This window comes from Nomascus leucogenys, chromosome 5 (assembly GCF_006542625.1).
Source record: "Nomascus leucogenys isolate Asia chromosome 5, Asia_NLE_v1, whole genome shotgun sequence".
NCBI lineage: Eukaryota > Metazoa > Chordata > Mammalia > Primates > Hylobatidae > Nomascus > Nomascus leucogenys.
The window spans coordinates 23268296-23291326 of NC_044385.1; the positions used below are offsets into that span (position 1 = coordinate 23268296).

The window sequence follows — 23031 nt, forward strand, 5'->3', positions numbered from 1 at the left end:
GTGGCGGTGTGCCTGTAATCCCAGCTACTCGGGAGGCTGAGGCAGGAGAATCGCTTGAGCCTGGGGGGCGGAGGTTGCAGTGAGCCGAGATCACTCCACTGCACTCCTGTCTGGTTGACAGAGAGACCCTGTCTTAAAACAAAAGTAATAATAATAATTGGCATTGTAAAGATGTTTTTGGATTCCATCTTATTTAGCAGTTTCATTAAGAAAAAACTGCTCTTTCTTAATCATCTGGTTTGACATTTTACAAGAAAATTTTCTTATGCCTAAGCTAAAAGTGAAATAATCCTTGCATGTAGCTTTTCATATTACTTAGTCCTAATGTTATAGTTGCTTGTGAATTGCTGTATTTCTTGACTTATCTTAATGTTTTATATTTTGATTTAGATTTCAACATAGAGTAAGCCATTATGAAACCTGTTAAATGCCTAGTTGGCTCACTTTGCTTCCTCTGATGCTGTATGACAAAATAGTTATTTCTTTATTTAGTAAGACGACTTGTGTAGAAATAACAATAAAACAGTAATTTGACTTGTGTGCATGTAAAATACTGTTGAATCAATGAAAATTACTGCTGGATATTTTATATGCACGAGGCTTACAAGATTAGTTCTTTTTTTTTTTTTTTTTTTTTGAGACGGAGTCTCGCTCTGTCACCCAGGCTGGAGTGCAGTGGCGCAATCTCGGCTCACTGCAAGCTCCGCCTCCCGGGTTCACGCCATTCTCCTGCCTCAGCCTCTCTGAGTAGCTGGGACTACAGGCACCCGCCACCACGCCTGGCTAATTTTTTTGTATTTTTAGTAGAGACGGGGTTTCACTGTGGTCTCGATCTCCTGACCTCGTGATCCGCCCGCCTCGGCCTCCCAAAGTGCTGGGATTACAAGCGTGAGCCACCGCGCCCGGCCACAAGATTAGTTCTAAAGTGCAATTGAATTTTGGTGATTTTTTTGAGCTAGAGAAGACCTTACATTTCACTTAAGTCTTCATTTTATAAATAAGGAAATTTATAGTAGGCTGAAATAGTAGCTAATTTTATTGAGTTGAACTATATGCAGTTGGCTATTACAGGTCAAAAATGGTTAAATATCAGCAATTGTATATAGTTCATTCTGATACTTTCTGGACTTTGACACATAAAACTAGTTTTATGTCACATAAAACTGTTTTAGTATCATTTGACCCAAACCACAAAGTTGAACTGTTGGTATTTTATTTCCTTTTTGTGTATGTTTAGTATGTTGGTGAGAGTGAACGTGCTGTGCGACAAGTTTTTCAACGAGCCAAGAACTCAGCACCCTGTGTGATATTCTTTGATGAAGTGGATGCTTTATGTCCTCGAAGATCAGACCGAGAGGTAAGTATCATGGACTAGTGGTTTTCAGATTCTTTGAGCACAATAAACCTTTTCTGTGTTCCAAGCCAGGTATTTCTTATGAAGTCATCCCTTGGGAGCATTGAGACTCTTAATGAAGACACCTAGTAATTTGAAATCAAATCTTAGAGATAGCAGTTGTATTCTGTATCTGCCTCTGCATCCACTTTTTTTCCTGTATATTATTTTGGTTGCACAATCTTTAGGTCATCCTAATTCACACAAATGAGTAGGTAAGTATGGAAATGATATTGTTTTAAATAGCTTGCCTTATAATCTTGTAATCCTACAACATTCTTGAGCTAAATGGGTTCTTGAGACAGGAAAAAATACAGTTTAAGATATCATGCACTCAAAATAGGGTCAGGTTATTAACTTTAAGACCCAAAACCTTTTCTCTTAAAGTGAGGACATTAAAATGAAGAAGATAAAAAAAGACCCAACACCCATTTTATATCTGGAGAAGATATAAAATTGATCTGCATTGAATACCACTTGTGTCAGCCACACTGAGTCACAGTCCTTAGGGATATCAGTACAGAGTACCAGAAACACTTGTTATTAGGAGTGCTATTATATAACAATTTGATGCTTAGTGAAGCATAACATAAACAATAAATATATAACCTTTTTGAAGCAGATAGCAACTGCTATTTTTATTTATTTTTAGTTTTTTTTGAGATGGAGTTTTGCTCTTGTCTCCCAGGCTGGAGTGCAATGATGCGATCTCGGCTTACTGCAACTTCCGCCTCCTGGGTTCAAGCGATTCTCCTCCCTCAGCCTCCTGAGTAGCTGGGATTACAGGCACCCACCACCATGCCTGGCTAATTTTTGTGTTTTTAGTAGAGACAGGGTTTCCCCATGTTGGTCAGGCTGATCTTGAACTCCTGACCTCAGGTATGCATCCACCTCGGCCTCCCAAAGTGCTGGGATTACAAGGGTGAGCCACCATGCCCGGCCACAAGTACATTTCTTGTAAGATGACTAAAGGAATGGTTACATTTCTTTTTGTTGTTGTTGTTGTTGTTGTTGAAACAGAGTCTCACTCTGTCCCCCAGGCTAGAGTGCAATGGTGCAATCTCGGCTCACTGCAACCTCTGCCACCCAGGTTCAAGCGATTCTTCTGCCTCAGCCTCCTGAGTAGCTGGGATTACAGGCGCCCGCCACCGCACCTGGCTTATTTTTGTAGTTTTTAGTAGAGACAGAGTTTTACCATCATTTCTGAAACCTAGGAAATCTTTTGTGATTTATTTTCAATAGCGGGGTGTGTGTGTGTGTGTGTGTTCTTAGGTCATAAAACATTATTACATGCCTCATTTTGCTAAAAATCTCCAAAAACATTCAAAAGTCACACAAAAGAAGATGACTAATATAAATAAGTAAATGTGACTCACATTTTAGCGGTTTTGTTTCTTCATCCAGTAGTCATTGATACCATCATAGAAAATTCTTATTACAGGCTTATCTTTGAGAGTGATGTCAGTGACTGAGGCAGAGATCTTTCCCAGGTTCCCCAGTCATATTCCAAAGTCTACTGTGGGCTATAGAGCAAAACACAGCACTTTGTTATCTCCAGCTGGTTAGGACACAGCATGCTCTGGATTTTATTCCTTTCCTTTCTATTCCCGTCTCTTTTGCCATGAATAAACCCTTCATTTGTCCATAGCCCCTTCAACTGGTTTGAAGCTCTCTACTGTCAGCTGGTAAATCTAAATTTGGAGAGGTTCATTGTCAACTGTTGCCCTTAAAGAAGTCTGTAGCTGTATGAAGTACATGTCTAACTTCTGGTTTGTCTCTCTCTTTTTTTTTAAGGAATAAAGAATGGCTGCTCCATAGGCAGAGCAGCTTTATCTGTTTCTTGGATGTCTACTGCCATACATTTCTTTCTTTTTTTTTGAGAGAGAGTCTTGCTCTGTTACCCAGGCTGGAGTACAATGGCGCAGTCTCAGCTCACTGCAACCTCTGCCTCCCAGGTTCAAGCGATTTTCCTGACTCAGCCTCCCGAGTAGCTGAGATTACAGGCGCCTGCTACCATGCTCGGCTAATATTTGTATTTTCAGTAGAGATGGGGTTTCACCATGATGGCCGGGCTGGTCTCGAACTCTTGGTCTCAAGTGATCCACCATCCTTGGCCTCCCAAAGTATTGGGATTAGAGGCATGAGCCACCACGCCTAGCCTACTGCCATACATTTCTATACTCTGATATATATGGCTTTCTTTTCTTGTGTTTTTGTTTTGTTTTGTTTTTTGTTTTGTTTGTTTGTTTGTTTTGAGACAGAGTCTTGCTCTGTCACCCAAGCTGGAATGCAGCGGTGTAATCTCAGCTCACTGCAGCCTCCGCCTCCCAGGTTCAAGCGATTTTCCTGACTCAGCCTCCCAAGTAGCTGGGACTACAGATGTGTGCCACCACACCTGGCTAATTTTGTATTTTTAGTAGAGATGGGGTTTTACCATGTTTGCCAGGTTGGTCTTGAACTCCTGACCTCAGGTGATCCACCCACCTTGGCCTCCCAAAGTGCTGGGATTACAGGTGTGAGCCACTATGCCCAGCTATAGTTTGCTTTTCTAACATTTTCACCTAAAGCAGTTTCTAAAAACATTTTATTTTTATTTTTTGTTTGTTTCTTTTTATTTGATTTTTTTTTTTTTTTTTTTTTTTTTAAACAGAGTCTCACTCTCAGGCTGGAGTGCAGTGGCGCGATCTGAGCTCTCCGCAACTTCTGCCTCCTGGGTTCAAGCGATTCTTGTGCCTCAGCCTCCTGAGTAGCTGGGACTACAGGTGTGTGCCACCATGCCCAGCTGATTTTTTGTATTTTTTTTTTTTTTTTTAGTAGAGACTGGGTTTCACCATGTTGGCCAGGCTGGTCTCGAACTTCTAACCTCAGGTGATCCACCTGCGTCAGCCTTCCAAAGTGCTAGGATTACAGACATGAGCCACCATGCTTGGACTCTAAAAACATTTTAAATTTGAATGTATTCTTTTTTTTTTTTTTGAGACAGAGTCTCGTTCTGTCGCCAGGCTGGACTGCAGTGGCGCGATCTCGGCTCACTGCAACCTCCGCCTCCTGGGTTCACGCGATTCTCCTGCCTCAGCCTCCCGAGTAGCTGGGATTACAGGTGCACACCACCACACCCGGCTAATTTTTTGTGTATTTTTAGTAGAAACGGGGTTTCACTGTGTTGGCCAGACTGGTCTCGAACTCCTGACCTCGTGATCCGCCCGCCTTGGCCTCCCAAAGTGCTGAGATTACAGGCGTGAGCCACCGCGCCTGGCAAGTGTATTCTTTTTTAATTGCACTAGTTATACATGAATACACATTTGTGAAAAATTCAAATAAAACACAAGTATAAAGAGAGTAAATTTCTTTCCATTCTCCTCTGTATTACTCTTTTTGGAGGTTATTACGAGACTGCTAATAGTTTATCATTTACTTTGCATCATTCTAGAATTTTTTCCAGAAACATACAAAAATTTATATTTTACACTTCTGTTTTGTTGTTGTTGCTGTTGTTTGAGACAGGGTCTTACCCTGTCGCCCAGGCTGGAGTGCAGTTGTGTGATTGTAGCTCACTGCCTGCCGCCTTGAGCTCCTGGGCTCAAGCAATTATCCCACCTCAGCTGCCTGAGTAGCTAGTAGTACAGGTGTGCACCACCACACCCAGCTAAGTTTTTGTTTTTAGAGGCAGGATCTTGCTATGTTGCCCAGGCTTGTATTGAACTTCTGGCCTCAAGTGATCCTTCTGCCTCAGCCTCCCAAAGTGCTGGGATTACATCATGCCTGGACCTAGGCTTCTATTTTTTATGTAAATGTGGTCATTCTGTCTTGATGACTTCCTCATGTACGTAATAACTTAAAAATATATATTGTATAATCCTCAGTCTGGATACAGCAGAATTTACATAATAATTATCCTGTTTTGGACATTTAGATTGTTTCCAGTTGTAAATAGAACTCTACTGAACTTGTTTCACGTATTTTTGTGCACCCCTGATAGGACTATGTGAGATAGATTTTTGGAAGTGAAAATCAGGGTTGAAGATTGATACATATTAGATTTTGAAAGATAATGCTGTATCATCTTTCACAACAACTATCAGTTACGTGTGCCCACCAACAGTGTGTGAAAATAACTGTTTCCTATCAACAATGGATTATACCCATTTTTTTATTTTTTGGCAGTTTTATTGGCAAATCATATTACATTTTAGTATATATGTCCCTGATTACCATGAGGTTGACTATCTCCAGTGATTTGAAATTATTTGATCATATCTTTCAACCCTTTTTTGCTATTGCTGTCTTTTTCTTTTTTTATATTAATTGGTACTCTGTGATGGAAAGTAGTCTTTAATTATGTGTTGATACTATTTTTCCCAGTCTTATGACTTATATTTAATTTTATGATATAGAATATTATAGGGTTTGTTTGTTTGTTTTCTGTTGTGAGAGTCTCACTCTGTCGCCCAGGCTGGAGTGCAATGATGCGATCTCGGCTCACTGCAGCCTCCACCTCCCAGGTTCAAGCAATTCTTCTGCCTCAGCCACCCATGCAGCTGGGATTACAGGTTCCCGCCACCATGCCCAGCTAATTTTTTGTATTTTTAGTAGAGATGGGGTTTTGCCATGTTGCCCAGGCTGGTCTTGCACTCCTGACCTCAGGTGATTCATATGTCTCGGCCTCCCAAAGTGCTGGGATTACAGGTGTGAGCCACCATGCCCGGCCAGAATATTATGGCTTTAATACAGCAAAATCTGTCAGTCATTGTTGTATTGACTCTGAGTTTGTCTTGCTTATGTAGAAAAAATGTTTTTTACCCATTACTTCCTTATATTTTTGAGTATGGATTATGATTCTCTTAGTGTTATGTTACCAAGGAGTGATAATAAGGAGCACCAAATATTTTTTTTCTAGAGAAATCAGTGGGGTAAGCTGGGCGTGGTAGTTTATACCTGTAATCCCAGCAGTTTGGGCAGCCGAGGCGGGCAGATTGCTTGAGTCCAGGAGTTCAAGACCAGCATGGGCAACATGGTGAAATCCTGGCTCTACAAAAAAAAAAAAAGAAAGAAAAAGAAAAATTAGCCAGGTATGGTGGTGCATACCTGTAGTCCCAGCCACTTGGGAGACTGAGGTAGGAGGATTGCTTGAGCCTGGAAGGCAGAGGTTGCAGTGAGCTGAGATCTCACCACTGCACTTCCAGCCTGGGCAACAGAACAAGACCCCTGTCTCAAAAAAAAAAAGAAAGAAAATGAGGTAAGCCCGTTACCACTGGTGAAGAAAAGCAATTAATGACCGAAAACACAGCACCACTTTTCTCATTTCCTTCATTTAAAACTTTTTTGTTGTTTCTGTATCTAAGTGATTTATCCCTCTCCCTGAATTTATACCAACTCCCTGAATGTTTCCTTTCACTTAGATATTGCTGAGGTAGCTGTACTTTGTATTATTTGCTTCAAGGAAAAGAGAAAATACCTCAGTGTCCCAGATACTCCTGTATGTGTTGCACTAAAAAGATCTGGAACACCTGGCTGGTCTAATGGTGGTGGGTTATCAGAACTTATTAACATTAGTGTCGTCCAGGTGCAGTGGCACAAGCCTGTAATCCCAGCACTTTGGGAGGCCAGGGCGGAAGGTTCGGTTGAGCTCAGGGGTTTGAGACTAGCCTGGGCAATACAGCAAGAGGATCTCTAGAAAAAATGTGAAAATTAGCCAGGCGTGGTGATATACACCAGTAATTCCAGCTACTTGGGAGGCTGAGGTGGGAGGACTGCATGAGCCCAGGAGGGGAAGGCTGCAGTGAGCTGAGATCACACCACTACGCTCTAGCCTGGGCTACAGAGTAAAACCCTGCCTCAAAAAAAAAAAAACAAAGTTAGTCTCACCAAAGTTGGTATACACCCTCCCACTGTTAAATTTGACTGGCTTTAAAAATAAAATGATATCTAGAATACCTGATATACTGGGAAATTTGGGGTTCAGAAGCTTAGTCTAGGGCCGGGTGCAGTGGCTCACTCCTGTAATCCCAGCACTTTGGGAGGCCGAGGTGAGCTGATCACCTGAAGTCAGGAGTTTCAAGACCAGCCTGACCAACATGGTGAAACAGCATCTCTACTGAAATTATAAAATTAGCCAAGCATCATGGCACATGCCTGTAATCCCAGCTACTTGGGAGGCAGAGGCAGGAGAATTGCTTGAACCCGAGAGACGGAGGTTGCAGTGAGCCGAGATCACACCATTGCACTCCAGTCTGGGCAACAAGAGCAAAACTTCATCTCAAAAAACAAAACAAGCAAATAAAAAAGCTTAGTCCTGGTGGGGTGCAGCGACTCACACCTATAATCCCAGCACTTTAGGAGGCTGAGGCAAGAAGATTGCTTGAGGCCAGGAGGTCGAGACCAGCCTGGACAGCATAGCAAGACCCCATCTCTACCAAAGAAGCAAAACCTACCTGTAGATTTGCCCCAAGGGAAGTGTATTGTGATGGTTAGATCTTTGAGTAACTCAAAAACATCAGACCATGGGATCCATTCAGCCTGAGATTGAGTCTCATTTCTTCCTTTATCTAGTGATGAGAACTTGGACAAATAACCCCTCTAAGCCTCACTTTCCTCATTTAGACTGTGGATAATAATAGGATTGCTGGGGAGGTCCACTGATGAGAACACATTTTGCATGGTGTCTGCATATAGTGACTCCTCAGAAAATGATCATTGTTATCTCTTTTGCATGGGGAAATGTATTATTTTTATGCAGAAGAAAATGGGTTTTTTTCCTTTGTATTGAGAGCTGATGGAACCAGATTTATGTCTTTTTAGACAGGGGCAAGTGTCCGAGTGGTGAATCAGCTACTTACAGAGATGGATGGTCTGGAAGCACGCCAGCAGGTTTTTATTATGGCAGCCACTAACAGGCCAGGTAAGAAATAAAAATATTGTGACACCGAGGAATCTAAAAACTTAATAGCATTTCCATAGAAGAGATTCGGATAATTAAAAATAAAAGTAAAAACTTGTAGCATTTATAAACAATATAATTCACATGCATCCTAGGAAAGGAAGATTAAATTTGGGCAATCCATTTTTGGTTCTGTGAAAGGAAACTTCATAGTTAAAATAAAGGCTTAGAAAGCTTTTGCATAAGCTATAGTAAAAAGTATAGTATTACTGCTTGGATCCCATGAGATTGCTTTTCTGTGTTGGTGCTTAGAAAGCTCTTTCTGGCTGAGAACAGTTGCAGCATACACTTTTTTTTTTTTTTTTGAGATGGAATCTCGCTCTGTCACCCAGGCTGGCATGCAGTGGCATGACCTTGGCTCACTGCAACCTCTGCCTCCTGAGTTCAAGTGATTCTCCTGCCTCAGCCTCCTGAGTAGCTGGGATTACAGGTGCTGCCACCATGCCCGGCTATTTTTTGTATTTTTAGTAGAGATGGGGTTTCGCCATGTTGGCCAGGCTGGTCTTGAACTCCTGACCTCAGGTGATCTGGCCACCTCGACCTCCCAAAGTGCTAGGATTACAGACGTGAGCCACTGCAACCGACCAGCATACACTTTTGACCACAAAAGTATTTTCAGAATTTGTGTCTTGTGGTTTCTCTCTAGCTTATAGGAAACAAAAACCAGACTCTTCACTCTACTAGAAGTTAAAGATAGATTTTTAAGGTTTTATGCTGGAGCCATGCCCCTATATCTGCCCTTAATAATTACTGAAAATTGTTTTCAAGGTTAAGCATTCTTTGAGGGATTCAGAAAAGGGCTCAAGACTACAGAAGTGCAGAAGATGGCTCAGAGTTACAACTCTAATCACATGCTTGATCTTTCTGGTGATTAGTCCCCTGCCCGAAGCTACCTGTGGGGCCACTATGCGTCACCACATTAGCTCAACAAAGATATTCCTGGCACTCAGGAAATTGCAAGGATTTTTGAAAATCTATGCCAGGAAAGGTGGGCAAAGACCAATTATATTCTGTATTATACCATAGTAACCTTGAGACTATATTACTTTATCTTGCTGACCATCATTTTGGCACTTTTTAAATGAGGATGATAATACTTAATTGGCAGGATTGCCACAAAGGTTAAATGATGTTGGTAATGTGTCTACCACAGTGGTGTTAAACAGCACGTTGCTATTTAGTAATTGTTACCATGTTCATAAGCAGTTTGGTAATAGTAGTGGGAACAGTCATTAGGTCATAAAATCAGAGTCATCCTAGAAGAAAGTCCCTCAGAGTTGAACAGAATCACATCCTCCCTTTCATAAGCAGATACAGATCTTTTCTCACATATTTCAAGAAGATGCTTGTCTTAGTCTGTTTTATTTTGCTATAACAGAATACCTGAAACTGGGTAATTTGTGTTAAAAAGAAAAGGGATTCAGTTCTTCTAGTTCAGGAAGCTGAGAAGGTCAAGGTTGAGTGGCCTGCATCTGTCAAGGGCCTTCTTGCTGCATCACCCCAAGGTGAAAGGGTGGAAGAGCACAAGAGCATGCATGAGAGAGCAAAAGGAAAGTGGCCTGGACAGGAAGAAACCATGGTCCCATGAATAAGCGTGGACAAATAAAGTTTAATTAATTTTACCCTATCTTTGGACATTTATCTCAACTGCCTGAGCTAAACAACTGTTTTCTTTAGCCTACCAAAAAGCGTTTTGTATAGCAAAAGATTAGTTTCACTGGAGGAAGTCTGGAGAAGAGAGAAGCAGAGAGAGGGGGGATCCTGGGGAGTAGGAAATGAGGGCCCTGTTTCTCTCAAAAAAACCTCGTTGAAGAAATACATTGATCCAGTTTTTTCCAGTATATGATCATCCTTTTTAAAGTGAGGAGCATGAATTAGTAAGGATGGGCTTAATATCTGTTGGTGGTGAGACAAGAAAATGCTAAAATTATTATCTGTTACTTTATTTAATTGTTTGTACTATCTGGTTTCGATATATGGCTTGTCATATATGCAGTATATTAATAACATCATATAGAAACATAGTTAATAAATGAGTAGACATTTAAGAAAGAAAGAAAGTGGCCAAGTTGGGCATGGTGGCTTATGCCTGTAATCCTAACACTTTAAGAGGTCGAGACAGGAGGATAGCTTGAGCTTGAGAGTTCAAGACCAGCCTGGGCAACATAGTGAGACCTTGTCTCTATTATTTAAAAAATAGAGAGAGTGGCTAAACATATCCTTTTATCAAGAGTCCACTCCTGTAATAACTTACCCACTCCCTTGAAACCAGCAGTATTCATGAGGGCAGAGCCCTCATGACCTAATCACCTTTTAAAGGTCCCACCTCTCAACACTTTTTTGGGGGGATTAAGTTTCCAATACGTGAACTTTGGGGAATACGTTCAATACAGCATCAATCTTTCGTTTCCTGTAATAACCTATTCTGTCGTTAACAGCCTGCACCGTATTTTAGGTTTGTTTATTTTATTTTATTATTTATTTATTTATTTTGAGACAGTCTTGGTCTGCTGCCCAGGCTGGAGTGCAGTGGCGTGATCTCAGCTCACCGCAACTTCTGCCTCCCTGGTTCAAGTGATTCTCCTGCCTCAGCCTCCCGAGTAGCTGGGATTAGAGGCACCTGCCACCACGCCCGGCTGATTTTGTATTTTTAGTAGAGATGGGGTTTCACCTTGTAATCTTTCTGATGTATTTTACTTTATACATTGAAAAACGTTTAAGAAGCAGTCTATAAACTTTCTGTATTCCAAAGAAGTCCTTGACACAAAAGATACTCTGATCCAGAAGGTCTACAGTCCATGGAGAATTTGTGTGAGCTTAATGGGAGAAGTAAGAAGTGGTAAAATTTGAGACATATTTTGAAAATAAAACTAATAGGATTTTCTGGAATTAGATGTGGGATAAGAGAAAGAAAATAAATAAGGGCTATTCTTATTGTTAGATTGTTTTACCTATACTGGGTGAAAGGTTTTGCCACTTCTGAGATAGGGGACACTTGGAGAAAAGTTGGTCTATTTTCAGTTCTAAAATGTCTGTGCAAGGAGATGAAAATGAGTTTATTTTATTTTCTTTACAAGTCCATATTATTTAAAACAATCACCAGTAATAACAATTAGGTTCTTGGAGTACCTACTGAGTGCCAGGCCCTCTGTTGGATGCTTTACCATTGTAAACCTCACAACAGCCCTACGAGGAAACTACACGTGTGCAAAAGTTGATCCTTGGTGAGTGATATGGTTTGGCTCTGTGTCCCCACCCAAATCTCATCTCCAGTTGTAATTTTGACATATAGAGGGAGGGACCCAGTTTCAAATCAAATGGCAGGAAAAGCTTATAACAAAAACTGTAGTTTTCTCTCCCATCCCTTCTAATCCCCTGCCCAGAGGCAACCACTTGAGCTATTTTTTTTCCTTCATATTTTCAAATATGCTCTTATGGCTATTTCTTATCAATTTTAAACACTGCCCATTAACTTCATTTTAAGGTAGATGAAGATTTAGTTATCTTATGTTCACCCTTTCTCCATACCCTCCACTCCCACCATCACTGCCACATCATCTGTCCTCTTCCCCATCCTCCCAGTATTGTAATATAGTTTGATCAGAACTCTTGGTTAAATCACTAGTGTTTACATTACTGTGGCTGTGTCACTATTTCTCTCTGCTGACCCAGGCATGACACTGATTAGGTTTCCTTTCTCATATAACTCTTGTTCTTGGATTCAGTGGCCCTCATTTTTTTCTTTTGCTTTGTTTTCTGTTACTGTTCATCACATATTTTACACAGCTGTCGATGTTATTTATTCAAACGATGTACCAGTTCCATTTGTTTGTTTCTGGAGACCTCGCTCTGGAGCTTTCCACCTTCCTGCTCTAATCTGGACCAGTTGCTTTAGGCCTGTGGTCTAAACAGCTGTTATTTCAGGACTTCCTTGACTGTTTTCCTTTGTTTGCCCTTTGTTTCTGATCTCATGGGTTTTTTGTGTGTACTTTTTTTATCTTGCTTATGCCCTCATTTTGCTGGCACTTATCTTTCAGTGGCTTTTCTAAGAAAGATTATGTAGGAAGTAGCTTTTTTTTGACTGCTTGTATATTTGATTTGTTTTTCCAAATGTGAGACCATCCCCCATAGTTCTTTTATATTTGAAAATATCTTTATTCCACCCTAATTTTGATTGGTAACCTAGCTGGGATATAATTTTGAGTTTAAAATTATTTTTCTTCATAATTTATAGACATTGCTTTCTTTCTTTTAAAGGTTCCATGTCATTCTCCTTCTTTCTATGTGACTTTTTGTTTGTTTGTTTAATTTGTGTGCTTAGCACTTGGATCTTAAACCCTCCTGGACTGATCTCCTAAATGTCCTTTTTTCTTATTTTTCATCTTCTTGCCTTTAATTTTTTTCCCAATTATTGAGGTATTAATGCTTAGAAAGTAAATGAAAATACTGTCCTCTCACCATTCCACCTTTGGTTATTTTGAAGAACTGGGACAGCCCTCTTCTTTTATTTGATTTATTTATTTGTATTTTTGAGACAGGGCCTCACTGTGTAGCCTAGGCTAGAGTGCAGTAGTGCAATCACTGCTCACTGCAGCCTCGACCTCCTAGGCTCAAGAGATCATCCCACCTCAGACTCTCACGTAGCTGGGACTACAGACATGCACCACCACACCCAGCTAATTTAAAAAAAAAAACTTTTCTGTAGAGATGACGTCTCACTATGTTGCCCAGGCTGGTCTCAAACTCCTGGGCTCAAGCGATCTTCCCATCTCAGCCTCCCAATGTGCTGGGATTACAGGGGTGAACCACCGTGCGTAGCCCTAGCCGTCTTCTAATGTGTGCTATATCAAAGTCCACATCTTCTGGAAATAAGCGAACTTCCTTGTGCTTAACCAGAGGAAATGCAGTTCTTTGTACCCTAACCTTAGTCTCTCCTACGCACATCTTTGCATTCCTGTTTTCATATACCAACTCCTGTAAACGATGTTCTCAGTTAGGGAACTGCCTGTTCCCCCTTAATCTATTATCTAGCTGTTTAAAAAAGATATTCCTGCACAATTATGAAACCCAAATATCTTATTACTTTCTCTTCCACTCAATAATTATGTATTTTCTACCAGTAGTACAATCCAGAAAGAGTTTCTGCCTTCTATGCATGGCTCAGTTGAAAAAATAAATAAAGGCCAAGTGTGGTCGCTCACACCTGTAATCCCAGCACTTTGGGAGGCTGAGGCAAGAGGATCTCTTAAGGCTAGGAGTTCAAGATTAGCCTGGGCAACAAAGCAAGACCCCATCTCTACAAAATAAAATAAAAATTAGGCCGGGTGCAGTGGCTCACACCTGTAATCCCAACACTTTGGGAGGCCAAGGTGGGCAGATCATGAGGTCAGGAGTTCGAGACCAGCCTGGCCAACATGGTGAAACCCCGTCTCTACTAAAAATAAAAAAATCAGCTGGGTGTGGTAGCATGCACCCATAGTCCCAGCTACTCGGGAGGCTGAGGCAGAAGAATCGCTTGAACTCAGGAGGCAGAGGTTGCAGTGAGCCGAGATCGCGCCACTGCACTCCAGCCTGGGTGACAGAGCAAGACTGTCTCAAAAAATATAAAATGAAAATAAAAATTAGCCAGATACACTGGTGTGTACCTGTAATCCCAGCTACTTGGGAAGCTGAGGCAGGAGGATCACTTGAAACCAGAAGTTTGAGGCCGCAGTGAGCTATGATTGCACCACTGCACTCCAGCCTGGATGACAGAGCAAGACCCTGTCTCAAAAAAAAAAAAGGAAAAGAAAAGAAGAAATAAATAAGTAAATTATGATTAGATGTGCAAGCTTCTGCAGGGCAGGGATTCATTCTGCACTTTTATTTCTGAGAGGGAGGTTCTAGTTAGAGGCTCTGCCCATTCTAAGCCCTTAATAATTATCAGATGAAGGCCGGGTGTGGTGGCTCATGCCTGTAATCCCAGCACTTTGGGAGGCTGAGGCAGACACATCACAAGGTTAAGAGATCGAGACTATCCTGGCCAACATGGTGAAACCCATCTCTACTAAAAATACAAAAATTAGCTGGGCATGGTGGCGCGTGCCTGTAGTCCCAGCTGCTCAGGAGACTGAGGCAGGAGAATCGCTTGAACTCGGGAGGTGGAGGTTGTAGTGAGCCGAGACTGCGCCACTGCACTCCAGCCTGGTGACAGAGCAAGACTCCGTCTCAAAAAATAATAATAATTATCAGATGAAAGAATGGATGACTCACAGAGAAGGTATTTATTTCATTGTACTAAGATATTTACCCCTGAAGTTCCAAGCTAAATAGTGTTTCCTTACACATATAGTCTGGATGCTTTGGGTCAGTGTTGAATGTATTTGAAGGTAATTGAACAATGACTTGGTGCCATGGTCAACCCTGTATGTTTTGCCCTTTGGCACAGTACTGCCCTTTTAAAATTAGGTTATGCCCAGCCAGAACTTTGGCTGAGTTATAGATGCTATGATATGTAGTAGAGCTCAATAATTACTTGTTTACGGCTGGATGCGATGGCTCATGCCTGTAATCCCAGCACTTTGGGAGGCCAAGGTGAGCAGATCACTTGAGGCCAGGAGTTCGAGACCAACCTTGGTTAACATGGCAAAAATCTCGTCTCTACTAAAAATACAAAAAAAAGAAAAAAAAAAAAAAACAAGTTAGCTGGATATGGTGGCACACACCTGTAATCCCAGCTACTTGGGAGGCTGAGGCACAAGAATCGCTTGAACCTGGGAAGTGAAATTTGTAATGAGCCGAGATTGTGCCACTGCACTCCAGCCTGGGCAACAGAACAAGACTCTGTCTCAAAACAAACAAACAAAAAAACATCATTCTTATTATTATTATTATTTGTTTAATGAATCATGAGTAGAAACCTATTACATGAAGGTTGTCTGATCTTGTAATTATTTTCAATGGATATATTTATAGTGTTGCTAGTCTGAGGATTCATTTTTTTAAAAAGCTTTACTGAGATGTAAGTGGCATATCATAAAATTTACTCATTTTAAGTATACCATTCAATGGTTTTGAGTATATTTACATAGCTTTACAACCATCCCAACAATCTAATCTTAGAATATTTGCATCACCTGGGCCATGTGTGGCTCATGCCTGTAATCCCAGCACTTTGGGAGGCTGAGGTGAGTGGATCACTTGAGGCCAGGAGTTTGAGACCAGCCTGGCCAACACAGTGAAGCCTCATCTCTAGCAAAAACATACAAAATTTAGCAGGGCATGGTGGTACACACCTATAGTCCCAGCTACTTAGGAGGCTGAGGCAGGAGAATCGCTTGAACCGGAAGGCAGAGGTTGCAGTGAGCTGAGATTGTGCCACTACACTCCAGCTTGGGCAACAGAGTGAGACCCTATCTCAAAAAAAAAAAAAAAAATGTTCATCACCCTTAAAAAATCTCATGCCTGTTAGCATTCACTTTTCCTTTTCTCATCTCCAGCCTTAGGCAACCACTAATCTACTTTCCTTTTTTTTTTTTTTTTTTTAAATGTAGAGACAGGGTCTCATGTTAGCCAGGTTGGTCTCACACTCCTGGCCTGCAGCATGCCCCCTGCCTTGGCCTCTCAAAGTACTGAGATTTTAGGCATGTGTCACTACTGGCCATCATCTACTTTCTGTCTATATAAATTTGTCTATTCTGGATATTTTATGTAAATAGCATTATACAATATGAGGGCTCTTAAATCTGGCTTCTTTAGCATAATGTTTTCAAGATTTATTCATATTATAGAATGTATCAATACTTCATTCCTTTTTATTATGAAATAATATCCCGTTGTATGGATATACCACATTTTGTTTATTCACCAGTTGGACATCTGGGCTGTTTCTGCTTTTTGGCTATTATGAATAATGCTGCTGTGAACATTCATGTATACATTTTTGTATGGACATATGTTTTAATTTCTCCTGGATCTATACCTAGGAGTGGAATCGCTGGATCATATGGTAACTCCATGTTTAACATTTTGAGAAACTGCTAAACTCTTTTCCAAAGTGGCTGCATCATTTTTTTATTCCCACTAGTAATTCTGACATTAAATATATATGAGAGTTCTAATTTATTCACATTCTTACTAATACCTGTTATTGTCTTTTTTTATTATAGTTATTCTAGTGGATGTGAGGTGGTATTTCATTCTGATTTGATTTGCATTTCCCTGATAACTGATAGTGTTGAGCATCTTTTATTGTGCTTGTTGGTCATTTGTGTGTCTTCTTTGGAGATATGTCTGTTTGAATCATTTTTCAATTAGGTTATTTGCCTTGTCATTGAGTAGTAAGAGTTCTCTGTTCTAGATACAAATCTAAAATCAGATATGTGATTTACATATGTTTTCACCCAATCTGTGGATTGTCTTTTCACTTTTTTGGTGTCATTTGAAACACAAGTTTTTAATTTTGATAAATTCCAATTTATGTGTTTTTTCTTTTACCGCCTGCAATTTTGATGGTGTATCAATGGTGTAAACATCATTGCCTAACCGAAGGTCACTAAAATTAACTCCTGCATTTTCTTCTCATAAAATTTTAGCTCTTACATTTAAGTCTTTGATCCATTTTGAGTTAATTTGTTGCGTGTTGTGAGGAAAGTGTGCAAATTGATTCTTTTGAGTGTCAATATCCCTTGTCGGGCCCAGTGCAGTGACTCATGCCTGTAATCCCAGCACTTTGGGAGGCCAACACGGGAGGATTGTTTGAGCTGAGGAGTTCAAGACCAGCCTGGGCAACATAGTAAGACCTCATCTCTGCAAAAAATACACAAAAACAAAACAAAATTAAATGGGCATGGTGGTGCATGCCTGTAGTCTTAGCTACTTGGGAGGCTGAGGCGGGAGGATTGCTTGAGCCCCGGAGATTAAGGCTGCAGTGAGCTATGATACACCACTGCACTCCAGCCTGGGCTACAGAGTGAGACCCTGTCTCCAAAAAAAGAAACAAACAAACAAAATCCACTTGTCCTAGTACCTTTGTTGCAAAGATTAATTACTCCCTCATTGAATTGTCTTGTTACCTTGGTTAAAAATTGAGGGTCCATTTCTAACAAAACGATGTTTTCCTAAAGTTTAAAGTTGCTACTGTTACCTCTCAATTTTAACTTTTTTTTTTTCTAATTGATGTTTTTTACCCATGGCAAGCTGTAATAGCTTTTTTGAGGGGAGGGAGGTGCTTGATATAGAACAGTAGGTGCTGCTTATCAACAGATCAAAGGAGGGTTCTTTTTCAGGCAACCATCTCATTTGTGAGTGAATGGACTTTCTCTTTAAAGTGTTGGGATTGTTAGTGCCATTTTTATTGTAAATATCAGAATTGTTATTTTTTGTCTTCTACCTAAGAATTCTGTCTCTTAGGCTTTCTCTTCCCAGATTTCCCAAAGTTCTGAAAAGCTGGGTTGAGAGGGCAAAAGGAAAAAAAAAGAATTCTGTCTCTGACATAATTAGATAGGGAACCAGTTGGGAAGCTGTAAGAATAATGCAGGTGCAAGATGGTGGTGGTTTGAGCTGGGTGATAGCTGTGGATGTAAAAAGAATCTGAATATATTGTGTCATAGGGTTGACCTGATTTGCTAATGGAGTAATTAAGGATGTGGGAAAGTGGAATCAAGCATGGCTTCAAGGTCTGGGCCTGAAAAACTGGGAGAATGAGTTCACATTAACTAAGATGGGAAAGACAATGGTAGGGGCCTGTTTAGGGAAGAGCTAGGAAGAGATTAGCGTCTCATTTCTAGTGATGTAATACATGGAATCTTGCCGGAGCCTTTGGTGAAGTGTAGTTTAAGTCATCTAATACTAAAATTAATATAAAGTGTCCAGAATGCCTTTTACTGTAAATAACTTATTAAAATAATAAACTGCATAATATTAAGTGTGATATTTGTCAGAGATGTTAAGTGATTATAGGACTCCCAAACTAAGAATGCATTCTAATTATCATCCATATGCCCCTTTACCTTGGGGCATGTAGAACTGGCTTTAAGATTTGTTTTTGTGGGGAGTTTTTTGTGGGTTTTATTTTTTTATTTTTATTTTTTTTTAGGTGGAGCCTCACCCTGTTGCCCAGGCTGGAGTGTAGAAACACAATCTTGGCTCACTGCAACCTCCACTTCCCAGGTTCAAGCGATTCTCCTGCCTCAGCCTCCCGAGTAGCTGGGATTGCAGGCGCTCAACACCATGCTCAGCTAATTTTTTTTATTTTCAGTAGAGCCGGGGTTTTACCACGTTGGCCAGGCTGGTCTCGAACTCCTGACCTCAAGTGATCCACCCGCCTCAGCCTCCCGAAGTGCTGGGATTACAGGCGTGAGCCTCCATGCCTGGCATGTATTTATGTGTTTAAATTAAAAGATGTTTCGACAGCATGGTAATTGGCATAGAGCTGAGACAGATAGATAAAAGGAACAGAAAAAAATCCAGAAATATTCCTGTGCATATCTAGATAGTTGATGTTTTAAAAAGCACAAAGGCAACGTGGTGGAGAATGGATAGTCTTTCAACAATGGTACTGGAGCAACTGAATATCCATATGCAAAAAGAAAAACTAATTCATACCTTTTACCACATACAAAAAATAACTCAAAATGGATCAAAGACCATTGAAAACAACATTATAAAACTCTTAGAAGAAAACATTGGAGAAATTTTTTTCTACCTTGAATTAAGCAAAGATTTCCTATATGACATTAAAAGCACAAACCATAAAAGAGCAAATAGATAAACCGAACTATTCTTCAAAAAGTGCCAATAAGCTGGGTACAGTGGTACACACCTGTAAACCCCGCTACTCAGGAGACTGAGGTGGAAGGATCCCTTGAGCTCAGCAGTTCGAGGCCAGCCTGGGCAGCGTAGTGAGACCCAGTCTCTTAAAAAAATGCAAATAAGAAAATATAAAGATAAAGCACAGACTAGGAGAAAATATTTGCAAAGCATATATCTGATAAAGGATTAAAAACTACACCATTTTAGGCCAGGCACGGTGGCTCACGCCTGTAATCCCAGCACTTTGGGAGGCCAAGGCAGGCGGATCACAAGGTCAGGAGATCGAGACCAACCTGGCTAACATGGTGAAACCCCATCTCTACTAAAAATACAAAAAAAATTAGCCGAGCGTGGTGGCGGGCATCTGTAGTCCTAGTTACTCTGGAGGCTGAGGCAGGAGAATGGCAAGAACCCGGGAGGCGGAGCTTGCCGTGAGTCAAGATCGCACCTGACGACAGAGTGAGACTCTGTCTCAGGAAAAAAAACGAAAACAAAAACCCTACACCATTTTGGGTTGGGCGCAGTGGCTCACGCCTGTAATCCCAGCACTTTGGGAGGCCGAGGCAGGAGGATCACGAGGTCAGGAGATCGAGACCATCCTCGCCAACATGGTGAAACCCCGTCTCTACTAAAAATACAAAAAGTAGCTGAGGCGTGGTGGTGCATGCCTGTAATCCCAGCTACTTGGGAGGCTGAGGCAGGAGAACCGCTTGAACCCGGGAGTTGAGGTTGCAGTGAGCCGAGATCGTGCCACTGCACTGCAGCCTGGCGACAGAGACTCCGTCTCAAAAAAAAAAAAATCTGCACCATATTAAAAGTGGCCAAAAGGTACTTTAAAATTGCCAAGAAAGTAGATTTTAAGTGATTTACCACAAAAAAAGTAATAAGAATATGAGGTAATGCGTGTGTCAGTTGTCTCAACTTGGCCATTCCACAGTGTATACACATTTTAAAAACACATGTTGGCCAGGCACAGTGACTCACACCTGTAATCCCACCACTCTGGGAGGCCGAGATGAGCAGATCACCTGAGGTTGGGAGTTCAAGACCAGCCTGACCAACATGGAGAAACCCCATTTCTACTAAAAATATATATAAAAAAAAAAATTAGCCGGGCGTGGTGGCACATGCCTGTAATCCCAGCTATTCGGGAGGCTGAGGCAGGAGAATCACTTGAATCCGGGAGGTGGAGGTTGCGGTCAGCTGAGATTGCGCCATTGCACTCCAGCCTGGACAACAAGAGCAAAACTCCATCTCAAAAAAAAAAAAAAAAAAAAAAAGGCCGGGCGCTATGGCTCACACCTGTAATCCCAGCACTTTGGGAGGCCAAGGCAGGTGGATCACGAAGTCAGGAGTTTGAGACCAGCCTGACCGACATGGTGAAACCCCGTCTCTACTAAAAATACAAAAGTTAGCCTGGCATGGTGGTGGTCACCTGTAATCCCAGCTGCTCAGAAGGCTAAGGCAGGAGAATCAACTTGAACCCAGGAGGCAGAGGTTTCAGTGAGCTGAGATTATGCGAGTGTACTCCAGCCTGGGCAACAGAGTGAGACTCCATCTCAAAACAAAACAAAAAAAACATGTTGTACAACCTAAATATATACCATTTTTCTTTGTCAGTCTACAAAATCATTTAATCAACTTTAAACATAAAAATGACCAAAAGATTTGTACAGTTGCTTCACCATAGGAGGTGTACAAATGGCAAATAAACTCATGAAAAATTCTTCACACCATTAGTCACTAGGGAAATGCAAATTAAAGCTACAATAAGCACCACAAGCCTTAGACACAAAGATTGAAAAGACTGGCTGTGCCAAATGTTGGCAAGGATATGGAGGAACTGGAACTTTTATACACCGCTGATGGGAATGTAATGGTAAAAGTAGTTTGGAAAACAGTTTGGCAATTTCTTTTTTTTTTTTTTTTTTTTTTGAGACAGAATCTTGCTCTGTCCCAAGGCTGGAGTGCAGTGGCCTGATCTTGGCTCACTGCAACCTCCGCCTCCCAGGTTCAAGTGATTCTCCTGCCTCAGCCTTCCAGGTAGCTGGGATTACAGACATGTGCCACCACGCCCAGCTACTTTTTGTATTTTTAGTAGAGATGGGATTTCACCATGTTGGCCAGGCTGGTCTCAATCTCTTGACCTCGTGATCCTCCTGCCTCGGCCTCCCAAAGTGCTGAGATTACAGGCATGAGCCACTCCACCCGGCCGGCAATTTCTTTAAAGTTAAGCATATACCTACAGTTTGATACGGCCATACTACTGGTATCTTACACTTAGGTAATTTACTGAAGAGAAGTGAAAGCATATACAGCCCGGGAGACATGGCTCACGCCTGTAATCCCAGCACTTTGGGAGGCTGAGGCGGGTGGATCATGAGGTCAGGAGCTCAAGACCAGCCTGTCCAAGATGGTGAAACCCCGTCTCTACTAAAAATAGAAAACTTAGCCGGGCATGGGGGGCGGTGGGGCACACCTGTAATCTCAGCTACTTGGGAGGCTGATGCAGAGAATTGCTTGAACCCAGGAGGCAGAGGTTGCAATGAGCCCAGATTGCCCCACCGCACTTTAGCGTGGGTGACAGAGCGAGACGATGTCCAAAAAAAAAAAAAAAAAAAGCATATACAAAGACTTGTACAAGAAAATTACTGACACATGAAACAACTTGGGTGAAACCCAAAATGATTATGTTGCATGAAAGCCGAGTACATATTGTATAATTCCACTTATATAAAACTTTAGAAAATGCAAACTAATCTATAGTGCCAAAACAGATAGGTGGCTGCCTAAGGATAAAGGAGAGCAGGGAAGGGCAGGAGAGAAAGGTTACAAAGGAGTCCTCAATAAATTAAGAGTGCAAAGGGATTCTGAGACATGAATATTTGAAAAGCTCTGCCCTGTAGAGTCAGAAGAACCTTAGGCTTGTTGAATCATGCTCTAGTATGCTATTGAAAGTGTTATGCAGTAATATTCCTTCCTATTTCCAAGTATGGAATCCTAGCATTCCAAGAGAGAATTCCAACAATGTGCTGAATAGTGATGAAACCATTGAATAATAAGTAGATGGGTTCCATAAGGTGGTTAAAGAACAACATCTAACAGGTTTGGAATTTTAGCTAAAAAGGGAATAATAATAATTTACCTCTTTGTAGAGGAGTACATCATTGGTTAAGTCTTAGTAGGTTTATTAGAAACGTGAATCTCATTAATTATAGCCTGTGTCTGAACATTGTGAGCTATAAGAACCCTCTTATTAATGGTTAAGGGACTGTTGGAAATGATTTGATTTTATTAAAAATGAGGTCTTTGTGGAGGAGTCAGGAACGGTCAAAATGAGCTTCAGGTGTGGGGCTTGCTCTGTGCTCCTGATACCAAGGGTCTGGCAAGCACAAAGGAAGGTGAGAGAGTTTATTTGGGGAGACTCAAGGAAAACTTCCTGAAAGAGGTGTCCTTTGAGAATTCCCACCGGTATAAATGAGGAGGGAGGCACTTCAGGGAAGGGAACCACTGAGAGCACAGAGAAGGCATGAAGCTTCTGGATTGTTTAGGGAACAGCAAGAGATCTGATGTAAACAGGGTATGGGAGTTGGAAGAATGTGTAGGAAAATGGATAAAACCAGAAAGGAAGATGGTCAGATCCTAAAGGGATTTCCTGCCATAGTGACAGCTGGTGGATTCATTCTGCAGTGGGAGCGGAATTTGAGAGAATTGGACGTGTATTTTAGGACAATAACACTAGCGGCATTGTAAAGAGGCCCAGAGAGAGGAAGTCTAGAGGCAGGACCAGTTAGGAGGACTCACGTTTTGCCTTGACTGAGGGTTGACGTAATCAGAGGAATGCTTGATGGAAATTGGTTAGAGGGAAGGGAGAAACCTGCCTGGTATTTGGGAGGTAGGGTGGGGTGGA

General features: G+C 41.3%; 1 protein-coding gene across 2 annotated transcripts in view; it reads left to right on the forward strand.

The window, feature by feature from the left end:
• NVL (nuclear VCP like) overlaps positions 1-23031 on the forward strand; it is a 100911-nt gene that overhangs the window by 51367 nt on the left and 26513 nt on the right. The window contains exons 17-19 of one of the 2 annotated variants that reach the window (XM_030812818.1): positions 1238-1357; positions 8192-8291; positions 9099-9176. In XM_030812818.1, coding sequence (XP_030668678.1) covers positions 1238-1357; positions 8192-8291; positions 9099-9103 — 225 coding nt within the window. In that variant the 3' untranslated portion in view covers positions 9104-9176. Of the gene's footprint in view, positions 1-1237; positions 1358-8191; positions 8292-9098; positions 9177-23031 lie in introns of those variants that run through there. The other variant, XM_003275069.2, reaches the window with a different exon arrangement.